The 19,936-nt window shown below is 41.9% G+C and overlaps 2 protein-coding genes and 1 long non-coding RNA gene across 4 annotated transcripts in view; 1 reads left to right on the top strand and 2 right to left on the bottom strand.

The window, feature by feature from the left end:
• The window catches only part of nmrk1 (nicotinamide riboside kinase 1), a 37,342-nt gene extending 24,933 nt beyond the window's left edge, over window positions 1-12,409 (bottom strand). The window contains exons 1-2 of one of the 2 annotated variants that reach the window (XM_029762335.1): window positions 11,563-12,409; window positions 5,367-5,658 (exon numbers count right to left, since the gene is read on the bottom strand). In XM_029762335.1, coding sequence (XP_029618195.1) covers window positions 5,367-5,395 — 29 coding nt within the window. In that variant the 5' untranslated portion in view covers window positions 5,396-5,658; window positions 11,563-12,409. The remainder of the gene's footprint in view (window positions 1-5,366; window positions 5,659-11,562) is intronic. The other variant, XM_029762336.1, reaches the window with a different exon arrangement.
• LOC115199841 (uncharacterized) lies at window positions 1,598-5,357 on the bottom strand. Its single transcript, XR_003879423.1, has 5 exons — window positions 3,739-5,357; window positions 2,983-3,057; window positions 2,160-2,894; window positions 1,852-2,003; window positions 1,598-1,736 (listed from the first exon to the last, which is right to left on the bottom strand). It is a non-coding gene; the product is annotated as an uncharacterized LOC115199841 (long non-coding RNA).
• LOC115199839 (osteoclast-stimulating factor 1) lies at window positions 6,017-17,490 on the top strand. Its single transcript, XM_029762334.1, has 10 exons — window positions 6,017-6,172; window positions 13,677-13,723; window positions 13,820-13,870; window positions 14,100-14,163; window positions 14,427-14,480; window positions 14,719-14,826; window positions 15,024-15,073; window positions 15,399-15,477; window positions 15,808-15,906; window positions 16,370-17,490. The coding sequence occupies exons 1-10, from the start codon at window positions 6,139-6,141 to the stop codon at window positions 16,426-16,428; spliced, it is 645 nt and encodes a 214-aa protein (XP_029618194.1). The 5' UTR covers window positions 6,017-6,138; the 3' UTR covers window positions 16,429-17,490.
• Window positions 17,491-19,936: the final 2,446 nt, after the last annotated feature.

Raw genomic sequence — 19,936 nt, 5'->3', positions numbered from 1 at the left:
CTGCAAAAGGTACAGGGATTGGACTGCTGAGGACTGGGGTAGTCATTTTCTCTGATGAATCCCCTTTCCGATTGTTTGGGGCATCCGGAAAAAAGCTTGTCCGGGGAAGACAAGGTGAGCACTACCATCAGTCCTGTGTCATGCCAACAGTAAAGCATCCTGAGACCATTCACGTGGGGGGTTGCTTCTCAGCCAAGGGAGTGGGCTCACTCACAATTTTGCCTAAGAACACAGCCATGAATAAAGAATGGTACCAACACATCCTCCGAGAGCAACTTCTCCCAACCATCCAGGAACAGTTTGGTGACGAACAATGCCTTTTCCAGCATGATGGAGCACCTTGCCATAAGGCAACAGTGATAACTAAGTGGCTCTGGGAACAAAACATCAATATTTTGGGTCCATGGACAGGAAACTCCCCAGACCTTAATCCCATTGAGACCTTGTGGTCAATCCTCAAGAGGCGGGTGGACAAACAAAAACCCACAAATTCTGAAACTCCAAGCATTGATTATGCAAGAATGGGCTGCCATCAGTCAGGATGTGGCCCAGAAGTTAATTGACAGCATGCCAGGGCGGATTGCAGAGGTCTTGAAAAAGAAGGGTCAACAGTGCAAATATTGACTCTTTGCATCAACTTCATGTAATTGTCAATAAAAGCCTTTGACACTTATGAAATGCTTGTAATTATACTTCAGTATTCCGTAGTAACATCTGACAGCAGCAAACTTTGTGAAAATTAATATTTGTGTCATTCAAAACTTTTGGCCACGACTGTATTTTCAGGTAGAACAGAGGAAATTAATTTATGTCTCTCTGATACAAAGATGTCCCTTCATATTGCCATCACCAAGACACATCCATCTGTCAGCACCTTGCCTGCAAAAAGCTGTTTTCCCCCACTCAATAGATGGGTTAGCTGACATCATCACGAAAACGATGCACTCGCTTCAATGGGGTAGAAGTCTGAGTGGTTGTGATTATGGATGGCAAGATAGCTACAAACAATAACAAGAAACTCCCATGTGGGGAATCGTAAATGACTCATTTCAGCGAGTTTTATCTTGTTCTTGATAACATGTCTTGTTTTGAGGTGTTTTGACAGATTTCATGTCAACGCAAATATGGCAAAAATTCACTAGCTAACCAGCAACTAACAATGTATTATGTTTTCAATAAACATCGGAGACTAAATATTGTTTACATGTTGTCAACAATCTAAACCAACGCCGTCTGGTTTGCCCCACAGTTGCACACGCCTCGGTTTTGTTGCTAAAAACCCATCCGGTCTATCACAACAAAAAACTCCTGTAGGTTGAGTTCAATAACTACAGGCAGATGTATGGTGAGATGCCGGATAAAGCTTTGAATAGGTCAGTAGCCTACAGAGTAATATGAGAAGAATGCAATTGCTGAATTTTTTTGGTCACCATTTGGTCTGGTGGTGATGGGGCCATCTTGGCAAAGATATCAGAGTGGTCAAACCTTCCTGTGTGGTGTCCTGTATACAACAAGAGCTCCCTGATCCTGGTGAAGAACACAAAGGGTTTCTTCCTACCATTCAATTCAATAATCAAAAAAGACAATACAAGTAAACGCTGTGTCTTATAAAATTATAATACAGAGTGCCAGTTCTCTCTCTCTCCATTCAGAGACATCAGTACCAAGCTCATCTGTCGGTCCAGACTTCATCACATCACCTTACAAGTCTCCGTGTACTGGTTCCATACATGTTTCTGTGAACACATACACACAGTTACTTTTTTTATTACCAATGGCAGTTAGGATCGGTAATATCTGACACACAAACATGTACTATGTTGAAGTCTGAACAAGTCAGATAAAACCTACCTAATTCTGACCTCCCCATCGACGACCATTGGTGGGCAGGCAAGAGGTGAGGCTGGAGTTGAGGTCTTTTCCAGAGCCGCATTGATGGGCAAAGCAGCGCAGATCAGCTCCTGGCCCCTCAAAGATACTGGTCAGTCACACACACACACACACTGAAATGAAATCGAATGGTGAACACAGCGATCAGGCTGGTTCCACCAGGCTAAGTTATGCCCTGGACATTATATGCATGTAAGTAAATAAGCAACAAATAATGTCAGTTTACATAAAGTATCTATCAAATGCAACAAAGTAATGAAGTGGGTTACCTTCTGTATTTGTACCAATGAAGAGCCTGTGAAAGCGGTTGTCGCTGAGAGGTGAAGTTTGCTGGTGTGGACACTTGCCAACATGTGGCTGACTGTTCCGTTCATTGGAGTGCTCACAGCGAGGGCATGTCTGCTTGATGCTGATGAGGGCTCCCTTGCTGGTTCTCTATACTGCATGTACAGTCGCAAACTGGACATCTCTCGAACAACTGCAGCAGGCAATCTTATGAGGTGGTGTGATATAATAGGGTGATATAATAGACAGCCAAGTGGCAAATTGAATTTTGTTCTTTAGAATGGACAAAGCTTTTTTCTAATGCACTTCACAACCAAAATGACTACTAGTTGCATCTGCTTGGCTGGGGAATTAGCCTACTGTTTATCAAGATGGGTATATTTCAATACAACTTTTCACACAATTCACATTATTTGTCGTTGTTGATGAAGCCGTCAGTAGCATCAGGGCAGTAACTCAGGTCACTATCAGAGGCCTCCTGTCCTTTTCATAGGAGTCGAGATAGACTGACAACCGAGGAAAGATCACAAGAGTACTTACTTTAACTAGGCAAGTCAGTTAAGAACAAATTATTTTTTACAATGACGGCCTACCCCAGTCAAACCCAGACGACGCTGGGCGAATTGTCGCCGCCCTATGGGACTCCCAATCATAGCCGGATGTGATTCAGCCTACTTGTGTCGCATGACACACTTTTATTCCAAGATCTTGCTGACAAGCTGTGAAAATAGCAAGTGAACAGTGAATGAAATGATTGAGGTCGCTAAACCATTGCAATCACATTGCTGGACATGTTACAATACCCACCATTGTTCCTTCTGGTAGGTCCCAGCATCTGTTAATGACCAGGGGATCAGTCTGGCACCCAACTGTGCACTTTGTCTAACAGAAAAACAGGGTCAACGATTGTCATCCTCCCTCAATTATAAACATAGCTTGAGAAACAACTTAAATCTTGCTTGGAAGATAATGTTGTACTTTACAGATGTAGACTGACTGGCTCCAGATTAGATTAGATTCAGGCCAGTGACACCATTAGACTATGCAACCAACTGTGACATGTTTTGCTATGGCCCTGGGTTGGTTTGACTTTGTTGCTGCTAGTTAGTACACTGTTGTAGTCAGACATGAGTACCACCATAACTGCATCCAATATTTATTTGTGCCCTAGAGTCTAGGCATGGGTTGTACCTCACTTGTGACTGTTTCCTCTAAATTACACATTAGAGTTCATTGGAAATACGATGACATTGCTAAAGTAGGCATATAATTTGTAGGAATCAACTTTGCCATATTATGTTGTCTTCAATTTTACCTTAAAAGACAAAAATAACTAGCAATGCTAATATTAGCTAGCTAAAATACAGTGGTCCCCTCAATCTTAGCTAGCTGGCTAAAGTCAATCGGGCGACATCACAATCATTACTTATTTGAAATGTCATCGTTTTCCCAAGCCAAATCAAAGTTGCATTGAGGTAAGCTAACTAGCTAGTTGGTAGCCTGCTGCTAGCTAACTTCAGCTACATAACCAGCAGTCTATGGTCTAGCTACCGGTATACTCACCACCACTGGGGACCAACGAACTCCAACCACATATTCCGCCAGATGATAGGGTCCTTCGGCAGGGCATGCAAATAATAGTTGTTGGCTGTGCATCCTGCTGGAAGCATGCATTACATGGTCAATCCGTATAGGGCTTTTACATCTCAAACCAAAGGCCGTGATCCTTTGAACGTTGGTTGGGGGCGGTGAAACAACAACAGTGCCCATTGAATGAAGGGAAGCGAAGTGGGCGAAGGGGCGATTTGCACGTGGAGCTTCGCAAAAGGGGGAATGATTTGTTGACATAATTGTAATCCAAACCCGACCTTAATTTACTCATTGTGGTCCACTGAGGCTCCAAACTCAGTTTTATACGAGACTGACTATGACCAAAATTATCCTATTTATACTTTGGTTTTTAGGGGCAGACGCTCTTTAATGGTAATTTCCCCTTCCTTGTATGGAATTTACTTACAATTTGTACATTTTTTCACCCCTATCCAGTTAGTGGTGACAATATACATTTAGCGTGTAGTTCTTCATACAGCTGAAAGAAGAATCACATAATAGAGACCAAAAGTAATGGCTTCTTTTTGTAGGCACTAATGGAGACTAACTCCACTATGGCTCGTTGGCCAAAGCCTATGGGGAAATTAATGGGGGTTTTGTAGGTTTTTTGGATAAATCCCGCAAATAAGGTCTGCATTTAACACAGGTTTAGAATATCTTATACATTTTGTTCTATGAGATAACCTTCATGAGCTAACGTCTCTGTGTGCATTTTGAAGCGTTTATGTCATCAAAATAAGCACATAAAGCAAAAAGGCTTCATAATTCAAAACGTATACTATATCCCCCCAAACCTGTATTATGCTGTGTTCAATTTGTCAGAAAATCCGTGTTAAAACGATCATAAGTTATTTGCATAGATAGAGCATCCTATTGGTTGATTATGATAACGCCCGAGTGGGAAACTCGGGATCCGACTCTTCCACCTAGGTTATTAAGTCAGACGTTTCCGAGTTTCCGACATGAACTGAACGCGGCATTTTCAACGTTTATCCCAAAAAACCATTAATTTTGACCATAGGAATGGCTGAACGAAGCAGAGGATTCATGTCCGGTTTTTAGGACTACATTGTGTCACACCATGTGGACATTGATTTTGACGATAACATATAATCAATCAGAACTATTTGGAAATATCATGAATGGACTATGCCTACTGTTAGGGACTAGGATTACTGTTTCTTGGAGTAGATGTCATAAATACAAGAGTAGGTGAAGGGAATTGTATTAATGTTTTCATTAAGTTCCATAACCTTACATGGGACAGTCAAACCATTGCAATTACCGCGTTGGTTCAAAATAGTAAGAAAACAAATAAGACACTGCATGAAGTGTAATAAACACGCAAAGCTTTTAGTAATATGTCACAATTTTAACCAATTTAAAATTGTTTGCCATTATGGACAATAAAAGGAGGCGTCACGTCAACTACCCCAATGGCCAAAAGAAAAGCCCAAAAGAATGCAGCTACATTTCAGATGTAATGGTCAGATTGAATTGTCATGATTCTGAAATAACAAGGTTTCGTCTCACACAATTTCAGATCAGATTCAAATAATAGCATGTACACTAACACTTACCCTCCAATTCCAACGACCAGGGTCCTCATGGCTGAAGCTAGTTGAGAGGTTGTGAAATGGTCCAGTTGAATTGCTGACAAATGCGGGTAACATAAACCTCCTCTTGCAGAATTTAGAGAAATTATAAAAACAAGGCTAATGTTACAGAACTTTTATGAAAGTAGGTCCATTGCCTGATAATGGTTCCGCTATTCCACAGCAGGACGATGGATTCGCGATCCTGCATTAATACGTCACCATTTAAAGGACTCCACGATGCACGACCCCTGGCTGCCCTGTCCTGGGACAAAATCTGTAGTGGGTGCAGAGAAATAATACATGAATTAACATTTCAAAATAAAACATATGCGACATATTCCTTAGGATCATTAAATACGCTAAATATACTCAATTAACCATTTTTTAAAGTGTGCTGTTTTAGTTACAAATTTATGTTGTCATCAGTCCATTTCTACTTGTTGAGAAAGACACTAGCTAAGACATTAGAAGCCATTTTTCAGGGCTGATAATATTTTTGCATGTAGCTGTGAAAAGCTAAAGTTTATTGGTGTCTAGGTTGTAATACAACTCTATCCAAATATATTACCTAGCTACTAGAACATATTTTACCTCAGACTAACCAAAATATGAATAATTTCTCAGTGGGCATGCGCACTGCTAGTTTTCCGCCTAGCTGGTTCTGTCAGACAGTAGCCTACTTCCTTATTGGAAGTGAGACAGTAAGCAACTTTTTCAGAAAATATACGGCGTAGCTACTCTTTAAAGTCTGAAAATGTCCAAACCGCCTCCCAAGCCAGCCAAACCAGGTAAGTATTCGATTAACTGCGTGATAATGTTAAGCTAACTAACGTTATCTACTTGAAACTTCCTCTTCCATCCCGGCATCAAGCAAGTGTAACACACCTAGCGAGCGAACTAGCCAGCCAAATGTTTGACCCGTAATCTCCTTGAATAATTGAACATTTCAGTTGTCTGTCCTTTTGTCGCCGTGGTCCTTATTGTCTAACTTTACGAACTAGCCAGCCAAATGTTTGACCAGTAATCTCCTTGAATAATTGAACTTTTCAGTCAGATTTCAGTTGTCTCTGTGCTTTTCTCACTGTCGTCCTTATTGTCCAACTTTACGAACTAGCTAGATACAAAATTATCTAGCTAGCTAGATGTAGATCCCAAGGCTATGTCATCATGGCTAACGTGACTTCCCCATTTCACAGTAATGTAAGTTAACTAGATGACATTATCTGGCTAGCCACACACAAAATACACAGTTGCTTGCAATGTGTGCAGTCCCACCCCAAAGGCTTCCAGAAAGTTGTGTGGAGTTGCATAAGCCAATATTAGACATTTTATATTGTTAGTTACATATTGCGCTTGTGGTTCAGTACTGGAAACCTGCCCCAGTGTCTGTGCGAAATGCCGCAACTGGTTGAACGCGGCACGTGTATAACTACAACCAGTTAGCAAGTCGGAAATGTCAGAGATTCCTAGTTCCGACTAGTACGTGAACGCGGCATTAGATGTCGACGATGTGCATTGACGTGTCTTTTATCTAACGTCCAAGGCCCGATATCCCCCAAAATATATTTAGGCTAAGTTAATTGTTTGAACTAAGAACCTGTGTAGGCCCAATCTCCGAGCTGTTTCCAAAAACCATCGTTATTAAGGTTGCACTTAAACGCTCGTAATCTAATGTCTGCCTCAGACCAGTCGTAGAACATCAAAGCTCGTCTTTAGAAACTTTTTTTGCCCTCCCGCGTCACTTTATACACTGAAGATCTACGCTAAACATAGAATCACGTGCTTTAACTCTCTCTCTGTGACCGCCGATAACTTCAGAACAAAGTTGACTACAAATATAAAACTGCCAATGGGCTAGTTCGATTATGCTGAGCCGCGGGGCACCGGTCTATGGCCCGTGACGTGAACGGGCAAAAGCGGGGAATGAGGAGCGCGTGTCTCAAATCAAATACAATTGTATTTGTCACATGCGCTGAATACAACAGGTGTAGACCTTACCGTGAAATACTTACTTACAAGCCATAAGCAACAATGCAGTTAAGAATATTTACTTTTTTTACTTTGGTTTATTTAGTGACACATAACAATAACGAGGCTATATACAGTTGGTACCGATACCAAGTCAATGTGCAGGGGTACAGGTTAGTCGAGGTAATTAAGGTAATATGTACATGTAGGTAAGGGTAAAGTGACTATGCATAGATAAAAGTGTGTACATTTTTTTATGAAAAGAAGCAAATAGTCCAGTTAGCCATTTGATTAATTGTTCAGCACTCTTATGGCTTGGGTGTAGAAGCTTTTAAGTAGCCTTTTCGACCTCGACGTGGTCGCTCCAGTACCACTTGCCGTGCGGTGCAGAGAGAACAGTCTGACTTGGGTGACTGGAGTCTTTGAAAAAATGTTGGGCCTTCCTCTGACACTGCCTAGTATAGAGGTCCTGGATGGTAGGAAGCTTACGTGCTACCCTCTGTAGCGCCTTACAGTCGGATGCACCACCCTCTGTAGCGCCTTACAGTCGGATGCCGAGCAGTTGCCATACCAGGCGGTAAAGCAACCGGTCAGGATGCTCTTGATGGTGCAGCTATAGAACTTTTTGGTGGATCTGGGGACCCATGCCAAATCTTTTCAGACTCCTGAGGACGTTGTCATGCTGTCTTTACAACTGTCTTGGTGTGTTTGGACCATGATAATCTGTTGGCGATGTGTACACCAAGGAACTTGAAGCTCTCGACCCGCTCCACTACAGCCCCGTTGATGTGAATGGGGGTGTGTTCAGCCCTCCTTTAACTGTAGTCCACGATCAGCTCCTTTGTCTTGCTCACGTTGAGGGAGAGAGTGTTGTCCTGGCAGTCTCTGACCTCCTCCCTATAGGCTGTTTCTTTGTTGTCGGTGATCAGGCCTACCACCGTTGTGTCGTCAGAAAATGTAGTGGTGTTGGAGTCGTGCGTGGCCACGCAGTCGTGGGTGAACCAGGACTACAGGATGTGACTTATGGGAGAGAAATTAATATTAAATTCTCTGGCAACAGCTCTGGTGGACATTCCTGCAGTAGGCAGGCCAATTACATGCTCCCTGAACTTGAGACATCTCTGGCATTCTGTTGTGACATCTGCACATTTGTTTTTTAGGGCCTTTTGTCCCAGTGCAAGGTGCACCTGTGTAATGATCATGATGTTAGTCAGCTTCTTGATATGCCACACCTGTCAGGTGGATGGATTATCTTGGCAAATGATTAATGCTTACTAACAGGGTTGTAAACAAATTTGTGCACAAAAATTGAGAAATAAGCTTTGTGCATATGGAACGTTTCTGGGATCTTATTTCAGCTCATGAAACATGGGACCAACATGTTGCATTTTATATTTTTGTTCAGTATAGTTTTCATTGGGAAGGCAGATGAAGCGTTTTTATCAAAAGCAATCACTTTTGCATGTGAAAACACTAAGATAACATATATCCCCATGGGGAAATTTTGGTTGTGGCTCTGTGCACGCATAACACACAAAGGACATAATATACAGGTAGAATAAGTGCAATTCGTCATCAATGGTTAACCTGTACACAACACTCTGTCATCCAAAATGTTAGCTGTAGGCCAGCCTGCTGGTCCTACTCTGTAGTTGTAGTGGCCTTCCCTGTGGCTCAGTTGGTAGAGCATGGTGTGTGCAACGCCAGGGTTGTGGGTTCGATTCCCACGGGGGCCAGTACAAAAAAATAAATGCATGAAATGTATGCATTCACTACTGTAAGTCGCTCTGGATAAGAGCGTCTGCTAAATGACTAAATTGTAATTGTAGTTTTAAACATTCAGGAGCCTTATTGCCACTGGGACAAAGGATCGTTTGGCCCTATTTCTTTTGTGCCCTGGTACCATGTACATTAGGCTAAGGACCCTGGAATTAAACACATCCCTCTGCAACTGAATCCTGGACTTCCTGACGGGCCGCCCCCAGGTGGTGGGGGTAGGTAACAACACATCCGCCTCGCTCACCTTCATCACGGGGGCACCTTAGGGATGCGTGCTTGGTTCCCTCCTGTACTCCTTGTTCACCCAAGACTGTGGCCGAGCACGACTACAATACCATTACTAAGTTTGCAGACGACGGGCGGTGGTAGGCCTGATCACCGACGATGATGAGACAGCCTACAAGGAGGAGGTCAGAGACCTGACAGTGTAGTGTCAGGACAACAACCTCTCCCTCAACGTCAGCAAGACAAAGACCCTGATTGTGGACTACATGAAACTGAGGGCTGAGCACGCCCCATCCACATCGACAGGGCTGTAGTGGAGCAGGCCGAGAGCTTCACGTTCCTCTCTGTCCACATCACTAAGGAATTATCATGGTCCACTCTAGAGGTCGACCGATTAATCGGCATGGCCGATTTAATTAAGGCCGATTTCAAGTTTTCATAATCAGTAATCAGCCTTTTTGGATGCCGATTACATTGTAATCCACGAGGAGACTGCGTGGCAGGCTGACCACTTGTTACACGAGTGCAGCATCAAAAGGACCTTGTGGCTGCAAGGAGCCAAGGTAAGTTGCTAGCTAGCATGAAACTTCTTATAAAAAACAATCAATCTTCACATAATCACTAGTTAACGACACATGGTTGATGGTTAACTAGCTTGTCCTGCATTGCATATAATCAATGCGGTGCCTGTTAATTTAACATTGAATCACAGCCTACTTCAACTTCGCCAAACGGGTGATGATTTAACAAGCGTATTCGCAAAAAAAGCACAATCGGTGCACAAATGTACTTAAACATCAATGCCTTTCTTAAAATCAATACACAGAAGTATTTTTTTTTTTAAACCTGCATATTTAGTTAAAAGAAGTTCATGTTAGCAGGCAATATTAACTAGGGAAATTGTCACTTCTCTTGCATTCAGTGCAAGCTGAGTCAGTGTATATGCAGCAGTTTGGGCCGCCTGCTCGTTGCGAAATGTGTGAAGACCATTTCTTCCTAACAAAGACCGTAATTAATTTGCCAGACTTTTACATAATTATGACTTAACATTGAAGGTTGTGCAATGTAACAGCAATATTTAGACTTACGGTTACCACCCGTTCGGTAAAATATGGAACGGTTCCGTATTTCACTGAAAGAATAAACGTTTTGTTTTTGCTTTTCCTGATTTGACCATATTAATGACCTAAGGCTCGTATTTCTGTGTTTTTATTATAACTAATCCCTACCTACAGTATATGTCCATATCTACCTCAATTACGTCGTACCCCTGCACATCGACTTGGTACTGGTACCCCGTGTGTATATAGCAAAGTTATCGTTACTCATTGTGTATTTATTCCTTGTTATTTGTATATTTCTTTTTTTCCCTCTTTCTGCATTGTTGGGAAGGGCCTGTAAGTAAGCGTTTCACTGTACACATGTTTATGGAGCATATGACACATACAATTTCATTTGAATCCTACTCATTGTTCCTTGTGCTTAATTACGTCACTTTTGTTTTGAGTCGAATTTGCCCGTGGGGCAGCCCGGTTCCAAAACAAATGCAATAATCTTTCATCCAGTGCAAAACACGCCTACACGGGCGCCCGGGCGAGATTAATCGAATCCCCTCAATGCGGAGAAGAAACTAACATCCGTGGGCGTGGCATAGCGTTTGGTTAACCAGGCAAATGAAAACCTTTATTCAAATATAAACAGTAGGCTGTAGGCCTATTTCAATCATATTGAAATACATTTGTTCAATCAATTGAGTTCTATTTTTGCTACCGTCTGTAATTTGGATCAATATATTTCATGACGTGTAGCCTATTGTGTGCAATGATTTGTCAAATCTACGATTTAGTGCATTTTTATCTAAGCATTAGAACAAACCGCCTCAATATTTGCAGCTATAGGTGGTGATCTCTCTCTAGGAGCTGATCCGTCGTCAGTATTTTGAAAGGCAACATTTTCACGGAGAAGCTGATCCGAGAGCAGCGCTCCCTTTCATTCGATCCTATCGGTATTGACACATGCTCCAACACACTCTTAGCGACCGTTCTCTCTGCGTTTTGTTTTGAGAAACGCATGCTTCGGTCATTGTAGGAAAGATGCATAGTTAAAACACATCGCTAACGTGAAACCGGGCCCCGGAAGCTCAAATTCAAACTCCCATTACACAGTTCTGCAAGCGTTATGTCAAAAATATACAATGGGTTCTGACCAGAAGCGGCGCTTCCTATTGACAGTGCTTCGCTCCAAATCTTCGCTTTGCATAAAGGTAGAGCCGAGGTCAACTTTTTCTACCGCTCCGCTAGCAGGGTTCTCGCCGCTCATTTCTCTGCGTGCCCTCGTTGAAAATGAATGGGGGTGGAACTTCTCATGAATTCGTTGTTAGTGAAAACCCTACCTTACTCACCAAATATGGAGTTTCGCTGAGCAATTATCTTCATTTACGGTCGGTATGTCAAAATAAAAATGTACAAGCAACTGAAAAAAATGCCTCTTCGGAACATCCAATGTATTGAGCTGTTGTAGACTTCCGACCTGATGTGCCGAATAAGCATTTTTATCGGTTGCCTCAACACTTTTATATTTACCTTTTTTTTTTTTTTTTTTAAGTACATACCAGCCGTAACGGGAATAGTTGAAGATAGTTGCTCAGCAACACTCTATATTCGGCGAGCAACGAAAGTATTTGAACATTTCTAACGTTTGCAGAGCTGTCTAATGGGAGTTTGAATGAGAGCTTCCTGGGTGTTAGAGAGGAGACACGTCATACTCATCGTCGACATGTCTATTTTACAGATACTGGGGAAACGTCCTGGTGGTAACATGCACAAAGCAGTTGGCCCCTTGACATTGTATAAACTCACTCACCAATGTTTTGCTTTTTGTTTTCTTCTATTTTTTGTTTTAGCCTCTTTTTTTTTTATTCGAGATTGTTACTAACATTGAAGACTGTCATTCTGATTTAGGCCTACCTTTGGGTTTTTTCCTGAACCAGGAATGAACCATTCCTGAAATACAGAGCTCCACAAGCCTGTGCCTGCCCAAAGCTGCTTAGCCCCCCCCCCCCCCCCCCCCACACACACACACACACACACACACACACACACACACACACAGGCATTTAATTATCCAGGTGCTTGCCCTACACAGTACTAAAGTTATTTAGAAACATATATTTTTTTAATTATAATAATTAGAAGAGTTGTAGCCTTTTAGCAAGCCAGCTATGTCCTGGGTTCTGTCTGTTGTGAATTACTGCTGCATAGCAAGCTCAGACCGTGAGGCGGAGAGTATTGTGGGCGGGCTAGTCGGCACAGGCCCCAGAGTTTTCACAGGGGCAGGATGGGGCCTGTAGAACCACTCTGGGAACAGAGCTGAATAAAGTAGGGTTTGTCTATGAACTCAACTGTAGCTTCTCACTGGAAAAATGTGTGGCTCGGTCAGGGTGTATACAGAGAGAAAATCTCTGACACATTTCCATATAAGATTTACCCCAGTGTTTTACCCAAAAGGCTCAGACTTTTCTGTTTCCGTCTACGTGGGTCAGCACCCGTGTCTTCCTGGGCCTTTTGGGGCCAAAGCCAGGCAACTGGTACTTTTCAGCTTTCATTTACATAATGGCTAACTGAAAACTATAACGCCTTCTCACAAAGTAACTCTTTTAATTATGCAGAGGTAGTTGATTCTGCTCTTCACAAGTCCTCACTGTTAGCCCTAGCTATGGAAACACAATTTCCCTAGTATAACATAAGGGTTTATACACTAGTGTAAAACAGGTGTTACAGTCAGAAAGCAGCATAAAGTCTTGCATACTCCAGTGTTTTCAGGTCGCTAAGTGATTCCCATTTCGATCAGTTTCTGCATAAACAGTGTTTCTTTAAGCCTGAGTCATGTTCATTTGATGTTTATTTTTGGACAAGAAGGCCTGCAGGTAGCTCCTTCACTCGGTTTTGTGCCTAATGAACACAACCCTGGTTTCTCTGTGCCTATGAACTAGTTTAGCTTTCTTTCAATACCAATCTGGTAACATTCCACCCCTGGGATTGAGACAAGCTTCAGAGGCCCTTAGGCCCGTAGCCTTGGAGTGTGTGGACGAGGACCCAATGTCTGTTCACTGTGAATGGATCTGATAGAACAAAATCTGAAAAGTCGAAAAATGTGTGTTATAGCATGACTGGATCTTTTTGTGCTGTATACTGTCAACTATGGCGTGTGTGTGTGTGTGTGTGTGTGTGTGTGTGTGTGTGTGTGTGTGAGAGAGAGACACCCGATGCACAGTTGTATATGTTCAAACTCATGTTCCTTTCCCTCTCTGTTCTCTTATAGGCCAGGTCAAGGTGTTCCGAGCCATGTTCACCTTTGACCCCCGAACGGTTAGTGTTTCTTTTCCTAATGGTTGGTCTAGTCCCTTCACTCCACCTCACACCAATCCAAATTAAAGATGGTATTATTTATTTTTTGCTTTTCAGCCAGATGAGCTCTACTTTGAAGAGGGAGACATCTTGTATATCTCTGATACGGTAAATTACCATGTCCGCCTGTCCACTTTTCTCCCTTTCACTCATTTATTCTGTCTTTGTGGCAGTCTTTTTTTTTTTCTAAATGTCCTCAATCTTACACTCCTTTTTCCCTACTTCTCTTGTCTTTCCTGTATCCCATACTCTTTTTCTCTTTTCTCTCACCTCTGAGATACTGGATGCAAGCATTTTGTATTGCCATTGGCTCTCACTGCCTGTCTGTCATCCTTAGAGTGACAGCAATTGGTGGAAGGGAACCTGCAGGGGAAGAACTGGCCTCATCCCAAGCAATTATGGTGAGTAAACAAACCATTCACTGTATGTGATATGTCATATGGCAAGGGTCATGGTAAGGTTGAAGTTGTATCACAATAGAGGTGCCCATCCATGTCAGTAAATGCATTATTCCATTAACTTGTCTCTAGATTGAGAAAACAGGTTCTCTGTGTTTGATTATTCTAGGCGCCCCTTAATAGATTCGTGCACTAACTGTGGTTTTCAAAGGAGCATGTTGCTCTGTTGAAATCACGCTTTGCTCTCTGACTTCCTCAACCCACAGTGGCCGAGCAGGCAGAGTCCATTGACAACCCAATGCACGAGGCAGCTAAACGAGGTGAGGCACCAAAAGAGGCCCGCTGCGTCACTCACTCTTCCCAATTAGCAAATATTGTGCACCGCACCGCCAATAATCTAAACCTACTATATAGTTCAATAACAAACTCTACGTTTTGATTGTTTGTTTGCTATACACCTTCTATAACCTGTATGAATTTGAATGGTGTGATGCTTGCTTCATTTGCATACCAATGTTTATTTGTGCGTGTTTACATTCTTGCGTCTGTGGGACGCAGGGAATCTGAGTTGGCTATGTGAGTGTCTGGAGAACAAAGTGGGAATTAATGGACTGGACAAAGCTGGGAATACTGCCCTCTACTGGGGATGCCACGGAGGACACAAAGGTAACAGATCTGTCTACTACAAACACGCCACAACACATGCATCGTTGCACAGACGCATGCGCCAACACACACGCACACACACACTCAGCTTTTTTTCTTTCTTGAATGACAGAGCAAATGCATGTCAGCCTGCTAACACATACACACTGTTGTGAGATGTGTGACAGTTTTATGTTGTGTTGTCATTTTTGTGACAGATGTGGTGAAGATCTTGTTGGGGCAGTCTAGCGTTGAGTTGAACCAGCAGGTGAGAAGAACAGTTTACACATTTGGAAAATGCGGTTTCAGGCAAATTCTTATGATTGATAAAAAAAAAAAATGTACAGCTTGATTGGGCTGTATGCCATTGATGCATACAGTATTAAAATCTAAAGACTCTATTTAGACTCAAGTCCAGGACTAGATGAACTTTTTTTTTTTTTTTTTTTCAAAGGGCATCCTTTATTGAGCATGCATTTTAGTCCAGTGCTTGGCTTAATCTGTGTCTGGGAAACTGGCCCTATATGGTGAGAATTATGCTAAAATGTGATGGGTAAGGTCTTTGACATGTTTGCTGTTCTGTTCCGCTGCAGAATAAACTGGGAGACACTGCTCTGCATGCTGCTGCCTGGAAGGGATACTCAGACATAGTGGAGATGTTACTGAATAAGAGTAAGTCCATCTACTTTTCGTTTCAAGTTCCATCTTTTTTTTGTTTGTTGCTCTCTTTTCCTGTTTAGTTTCCCATCTCTGTGTGTGTTTAGGGCTCAGTTCACATTGAAGTCAGTCAATTCAGAAAGTGATGTGAATTTGAAATCTAAAATTAGACACAACTTCTCCTGTTTTAACTGATTCAAAATATATTCAAAATAAGCCTTTTATTTATTTTTTACTTCCTGAATTGACTGACTTCCTTTTAGAATTGACCATAACCCTGGTATGAGCATGTCTGGTTGTTTGTATGTTAATAATTTTCTATATTTGTGTTTATTTGTGTTTCAGATGCCAGGATGGATATTAAAAACAATGAGAAGAAGCTGGCTCTGGAGATGGCCACAAATGCCCAGTGTGCCTCTCTCATCAAGAGGAAACAAGGAGGCAGTGAGTCATTTAGGCCAGAAGGTGGAAGCCTTATGCTATTTCGGTTTCCCGGAAACTGATGAAAGCCCTTGTCCCGGGACTCAAAAGTACTTTCAGTGGGGAATCTCTATTGCACATGTTTCTTGGCCCATGACCATGCTTAATCTGTATCTGTGAAACAGGCCCTTATTGTCACACAGTCAATCAGGTTGATTTCTCATTTAGACACATTTATTTATATGCTTTGGTGCTTATTTTTCACCATGTTCATTTATGTGCATTTCAAAAACACTACTAAGAATGCAAGATGACAAAACAAACCCCCAACAAAGAATTGTCCAGTCCATACTGGAACATAGTTGGACTTTTGCAATCATGAGTCCCTTTAATAGAGGAAATGTTTTTTTAATTCCATGAAATGTAATTTAATCTCCTACCACTGTTACTGGCCTAAGCTCTTCCTTCCAATTTTGTTCTATTACAGATATCACACGTACACACAGCAACGCCGATGAATACCTTGACGACGAAGACTCTGACTGATTCCCCCCCCTTTCGCAGTGGGCTGTCTCAGGCCTGTCTCTCATGGGATGGGGGGAGTTTGCAGTGTGTGGGACATTATTAGCTGGGTGGGGAGGGAGAAGGTGTTCGGATACATTCCAATTTTTTCCAAATATTTTCTGAATATTTGTTCAACATTCTGAAAAATAATTGTAATAAATGTAATACAAGATATATAATTAACAATGTGAATGGAACATGGAATGTATAGAACCTTAGGGCCGTGGAGAGGTCTTTATTATTAGATTCTGGTAGATGATTGGCTGTTCTAAGGGAACCAATAGCATGGGTTCCACTGTCGTGCTATCTGCGGGTGAGTCAGTGATTGCTGACACCACAGAGATTGACATGCGATTATTTCCTACAAGTATCTCCTGGACCAATCATCTCTCCCAGTGAAGGTGGTCTGAACCTGCATCGCAGGTGTTGCAGGAAGTGACCATGTTGAGTCAGTTTTATTTCTCTCTGGCACTAGTAAGCACTGGGTGGCATAGAGATGGCATGGTACTGGAAATCATACTTCATCCTGCCTTAACTTAACCTCATTCTAAAAGCAACTTCATAGTCATTGTAATGCATACATATGTCTGTCAAAGCATTTTCTGCATTGTCAAATGTGAACTTTCAAATAACCAAGGGCTGGGTTTTACTGTCGCCAATCATGTCATCTCTCATGGAATACTGTAATATTAGGTGTGCTGTGCAAAACATTTTCTTCCCCAATATTAATCTCTTCACTTCACTGGGAATTAGTCAATTGCCACTGCATTTTCTTTCTATCCGTACTGTAGAAAGAAAATGACAGTGCATTTTCTTCATGTACTGTATGTTGTTCACACTGACCACTGCTCCACTGTTAAAAGATATCTCACTAAAAGTGCCTTATGTGAAGCTGTAAAGATATAATTTGTCTACAGGTGTGTATGTGAATAAGTTACCTGATCTGATGTCTTTCATAAAGATGTGTTCATTGTTGTTCTTTTCTATCTGCTTTGTCTTTCCTGTCAGCTATGCAATAAAATAATTGTATCTAATGATTTGACCTACCTATGAAAGATGGATGATTATTATATTTATTTTAGAGAAATAAAAAGGTGATGTTTGTGTGGGGGGGGGGGGTAACCGAATGCACATTTCAATTACCATGTCCCAGATCCTATGGTCATTGTTATACTAAACATGGTTACAGGCTAAAAGTCAAACACACTAGTGAAACATGAAGCTGAAGCTCTTACGTGCCCACCGAGGGAAAATTAGAAGTGTCACAAAAACATGAGATCTGATTCCGATTTATTACACATCATTTACTAATCGCAGACTATTTAAAGCTAGAATCTGCAGTTGAAACCATAAAGCATTGACCCCACCTCTTTTGGTAAAAAGCTGAGGGATGGGCCTGGAGAAATGTAACCACTCAAATTCATAGAGCTATGGATGCAAAGACTGACCATCCATGATATCACAATTATAGTTTAAATTACAGTTTGAGGCCAAACAGATGTGTGCAACTATTATTGTTTTTTTGTTTGCAAATGCAACTGAGGCCATGTAAATAGTCTGATTGTTAGGCTACTCATTTTGAATCCATCGGTGGCACCTTGTGTGGCCATAAAAGTATGTCTGCAACTGGGCAAAGTAAAACAATTTGTTTGCAAATATCAAATCAAATCCAATTTTATTGGTCACATACACATGGTTAGCTAATGCGAGTGTAGCGAAATGCTTGTGCTTCTAGTCCCGACCAGTGCAGTAATATCTAACAATTTCACAACTACCTTATACACACAAGTGTAAAGGAATGAATAAGAATATGTACATAAAAATATATATGGATGAGCGATGGCCGTAGGCAAGATGCAGTAGATGGTATAGAGTACAGTATATACATATGAGATTAGGTATATAGGGTATGTAAACATTATCTAAAGTGGCATTGTTTAAAGTGACTAGTGATACATTTATTACATCCAATTTTTAATTACTAAAGTGGCTAGAGATTTGAGTCAGTATGTTGGCAGCAGCCACTCAATGTTAGTGATTGTTGTTTAACAGTCTGATGGCCTTGAGATAGAAGCTGTTTTTCAGTCTCTCGGTCCCAGCTTTGATGCACCTGAACTGACATCGCCTTCTGGATGATAGCAGGGTGAACAGAAAGTGGCTCGAGTGGTTGTTGTCCTTGATGATCTTTTTGGCCTTCCTGTGACATCGGGTGCTGTAGGTGTCCTGGAGGGCAGGTAGTTTGCCCCCGGTGAAGCGTTGTGCAGACCTCACTGCCCTCTGGAGAGCCTTATGGTTGTGGGCGGAGCAGTTGCCATACCAGGCGGTGATACAGCCCGACAGAATCCTCTCGATAGACGTTGAGTGTGAGGTTATTTTCCTGACACCACACTCCGAGGGCCCTCACCTCCTCCCTGTAGGCCGTCTCGTCGTTGTTGGTAATCAAGCCTACCACTGTAGTGTTGTCTGAAAACTTGATGATTGAGTTGGAGGCGTGCATGGCCACGCAGTCATGGGTGAACAGGGAGTACAGGAGAGGGCTGAGAACGCACCCTTGCGGGGCCCCATTTGTTTGCAAATGTTACTGGTCTGCCCTACATAGAAGGTTCTTCACCATAGAACAATGCAAAATTGCCATGGTAATTTGGAGTGTCCAATCAATGAGCATTATGGGTAATGTAGTAATTCTACAGATAAAAAAAATGCTTACATAATTTACATTGTGGCAGCATGGTATCCCAAGGATATAATACATTCCAAAAAACCAAATTGGACAAAAATAAAATACAAAACACGGCGGAATATAAAGTTTACTGTGGCATGTAAGAGGACGACGCACTTCTTTTGAGTATAAAATGAAGAAAATCGGCTCAGAATTATAAGAGATCCTCCCGCAGTTAGCCCTTGATCATGACTCATTTCCATTACATTACACGAGTCATTGGACAAAGGTGTCTTCTGTAAAGGGGAGTTTTGTGAAGATCCCCGACGCTCGGTGTGAACATTTAACATGCATCGCTTGTGGTACGGTTTTGGAAGCATAAGGACCTTATCTTTCATATGAGAGAGAGATCATTTTCTAAAAACAAAAGGCTAAATTGATACACACCTTGATAGGGTTAGGATTAGTGTTCCCACACGGCCATATCTCCATGTTACAGCACTTGTTTACGGAAGACAAGAAGCGAGCACCTGTGCTAATTAGCTAGCTAGCATGCTCCAAACACCTGTGTGTAAGTGTAGCTCAGGAAGTGTAGTTTCGTCGGATGGAGGCACCCATAGCCGTATGGATCTGAGTAAAACTGCTACAGTTAAGTGTATATTTTTCAGTTGAAGGATTTCTGGCTGATGAAAGATAAAAACCATATGTTTCGAAAGCCGTATCGCAAGCAATGATTATTGAGGTTTCTAAACAATAAAAGATTATGTTGATATTGTAGTTCAAATGAGGCAGTCGTGGGCAAAACCAACGGCTGAGAACTGTAGCGAGAAG

The sequence above is a fragment of the Salmo trutta genome, chromosome 9, assembly GCF_901001165.1.
Source record: "Salmo trutta chromosome 9, fSalTru1.1, whole genome shotgun sequence".
Taxonomy (NCBI): domain Eukaryota; kingdom Metazoa; phylum Chordata; class Actinopteri; order Salmoniformes; family Salmonidae; genus Salmo; species Salmo trutta.
Note: the sequence above shows the minus strand (reverse complement) of the source record. Positions and strands in the feature narration are given on the sequence as shown.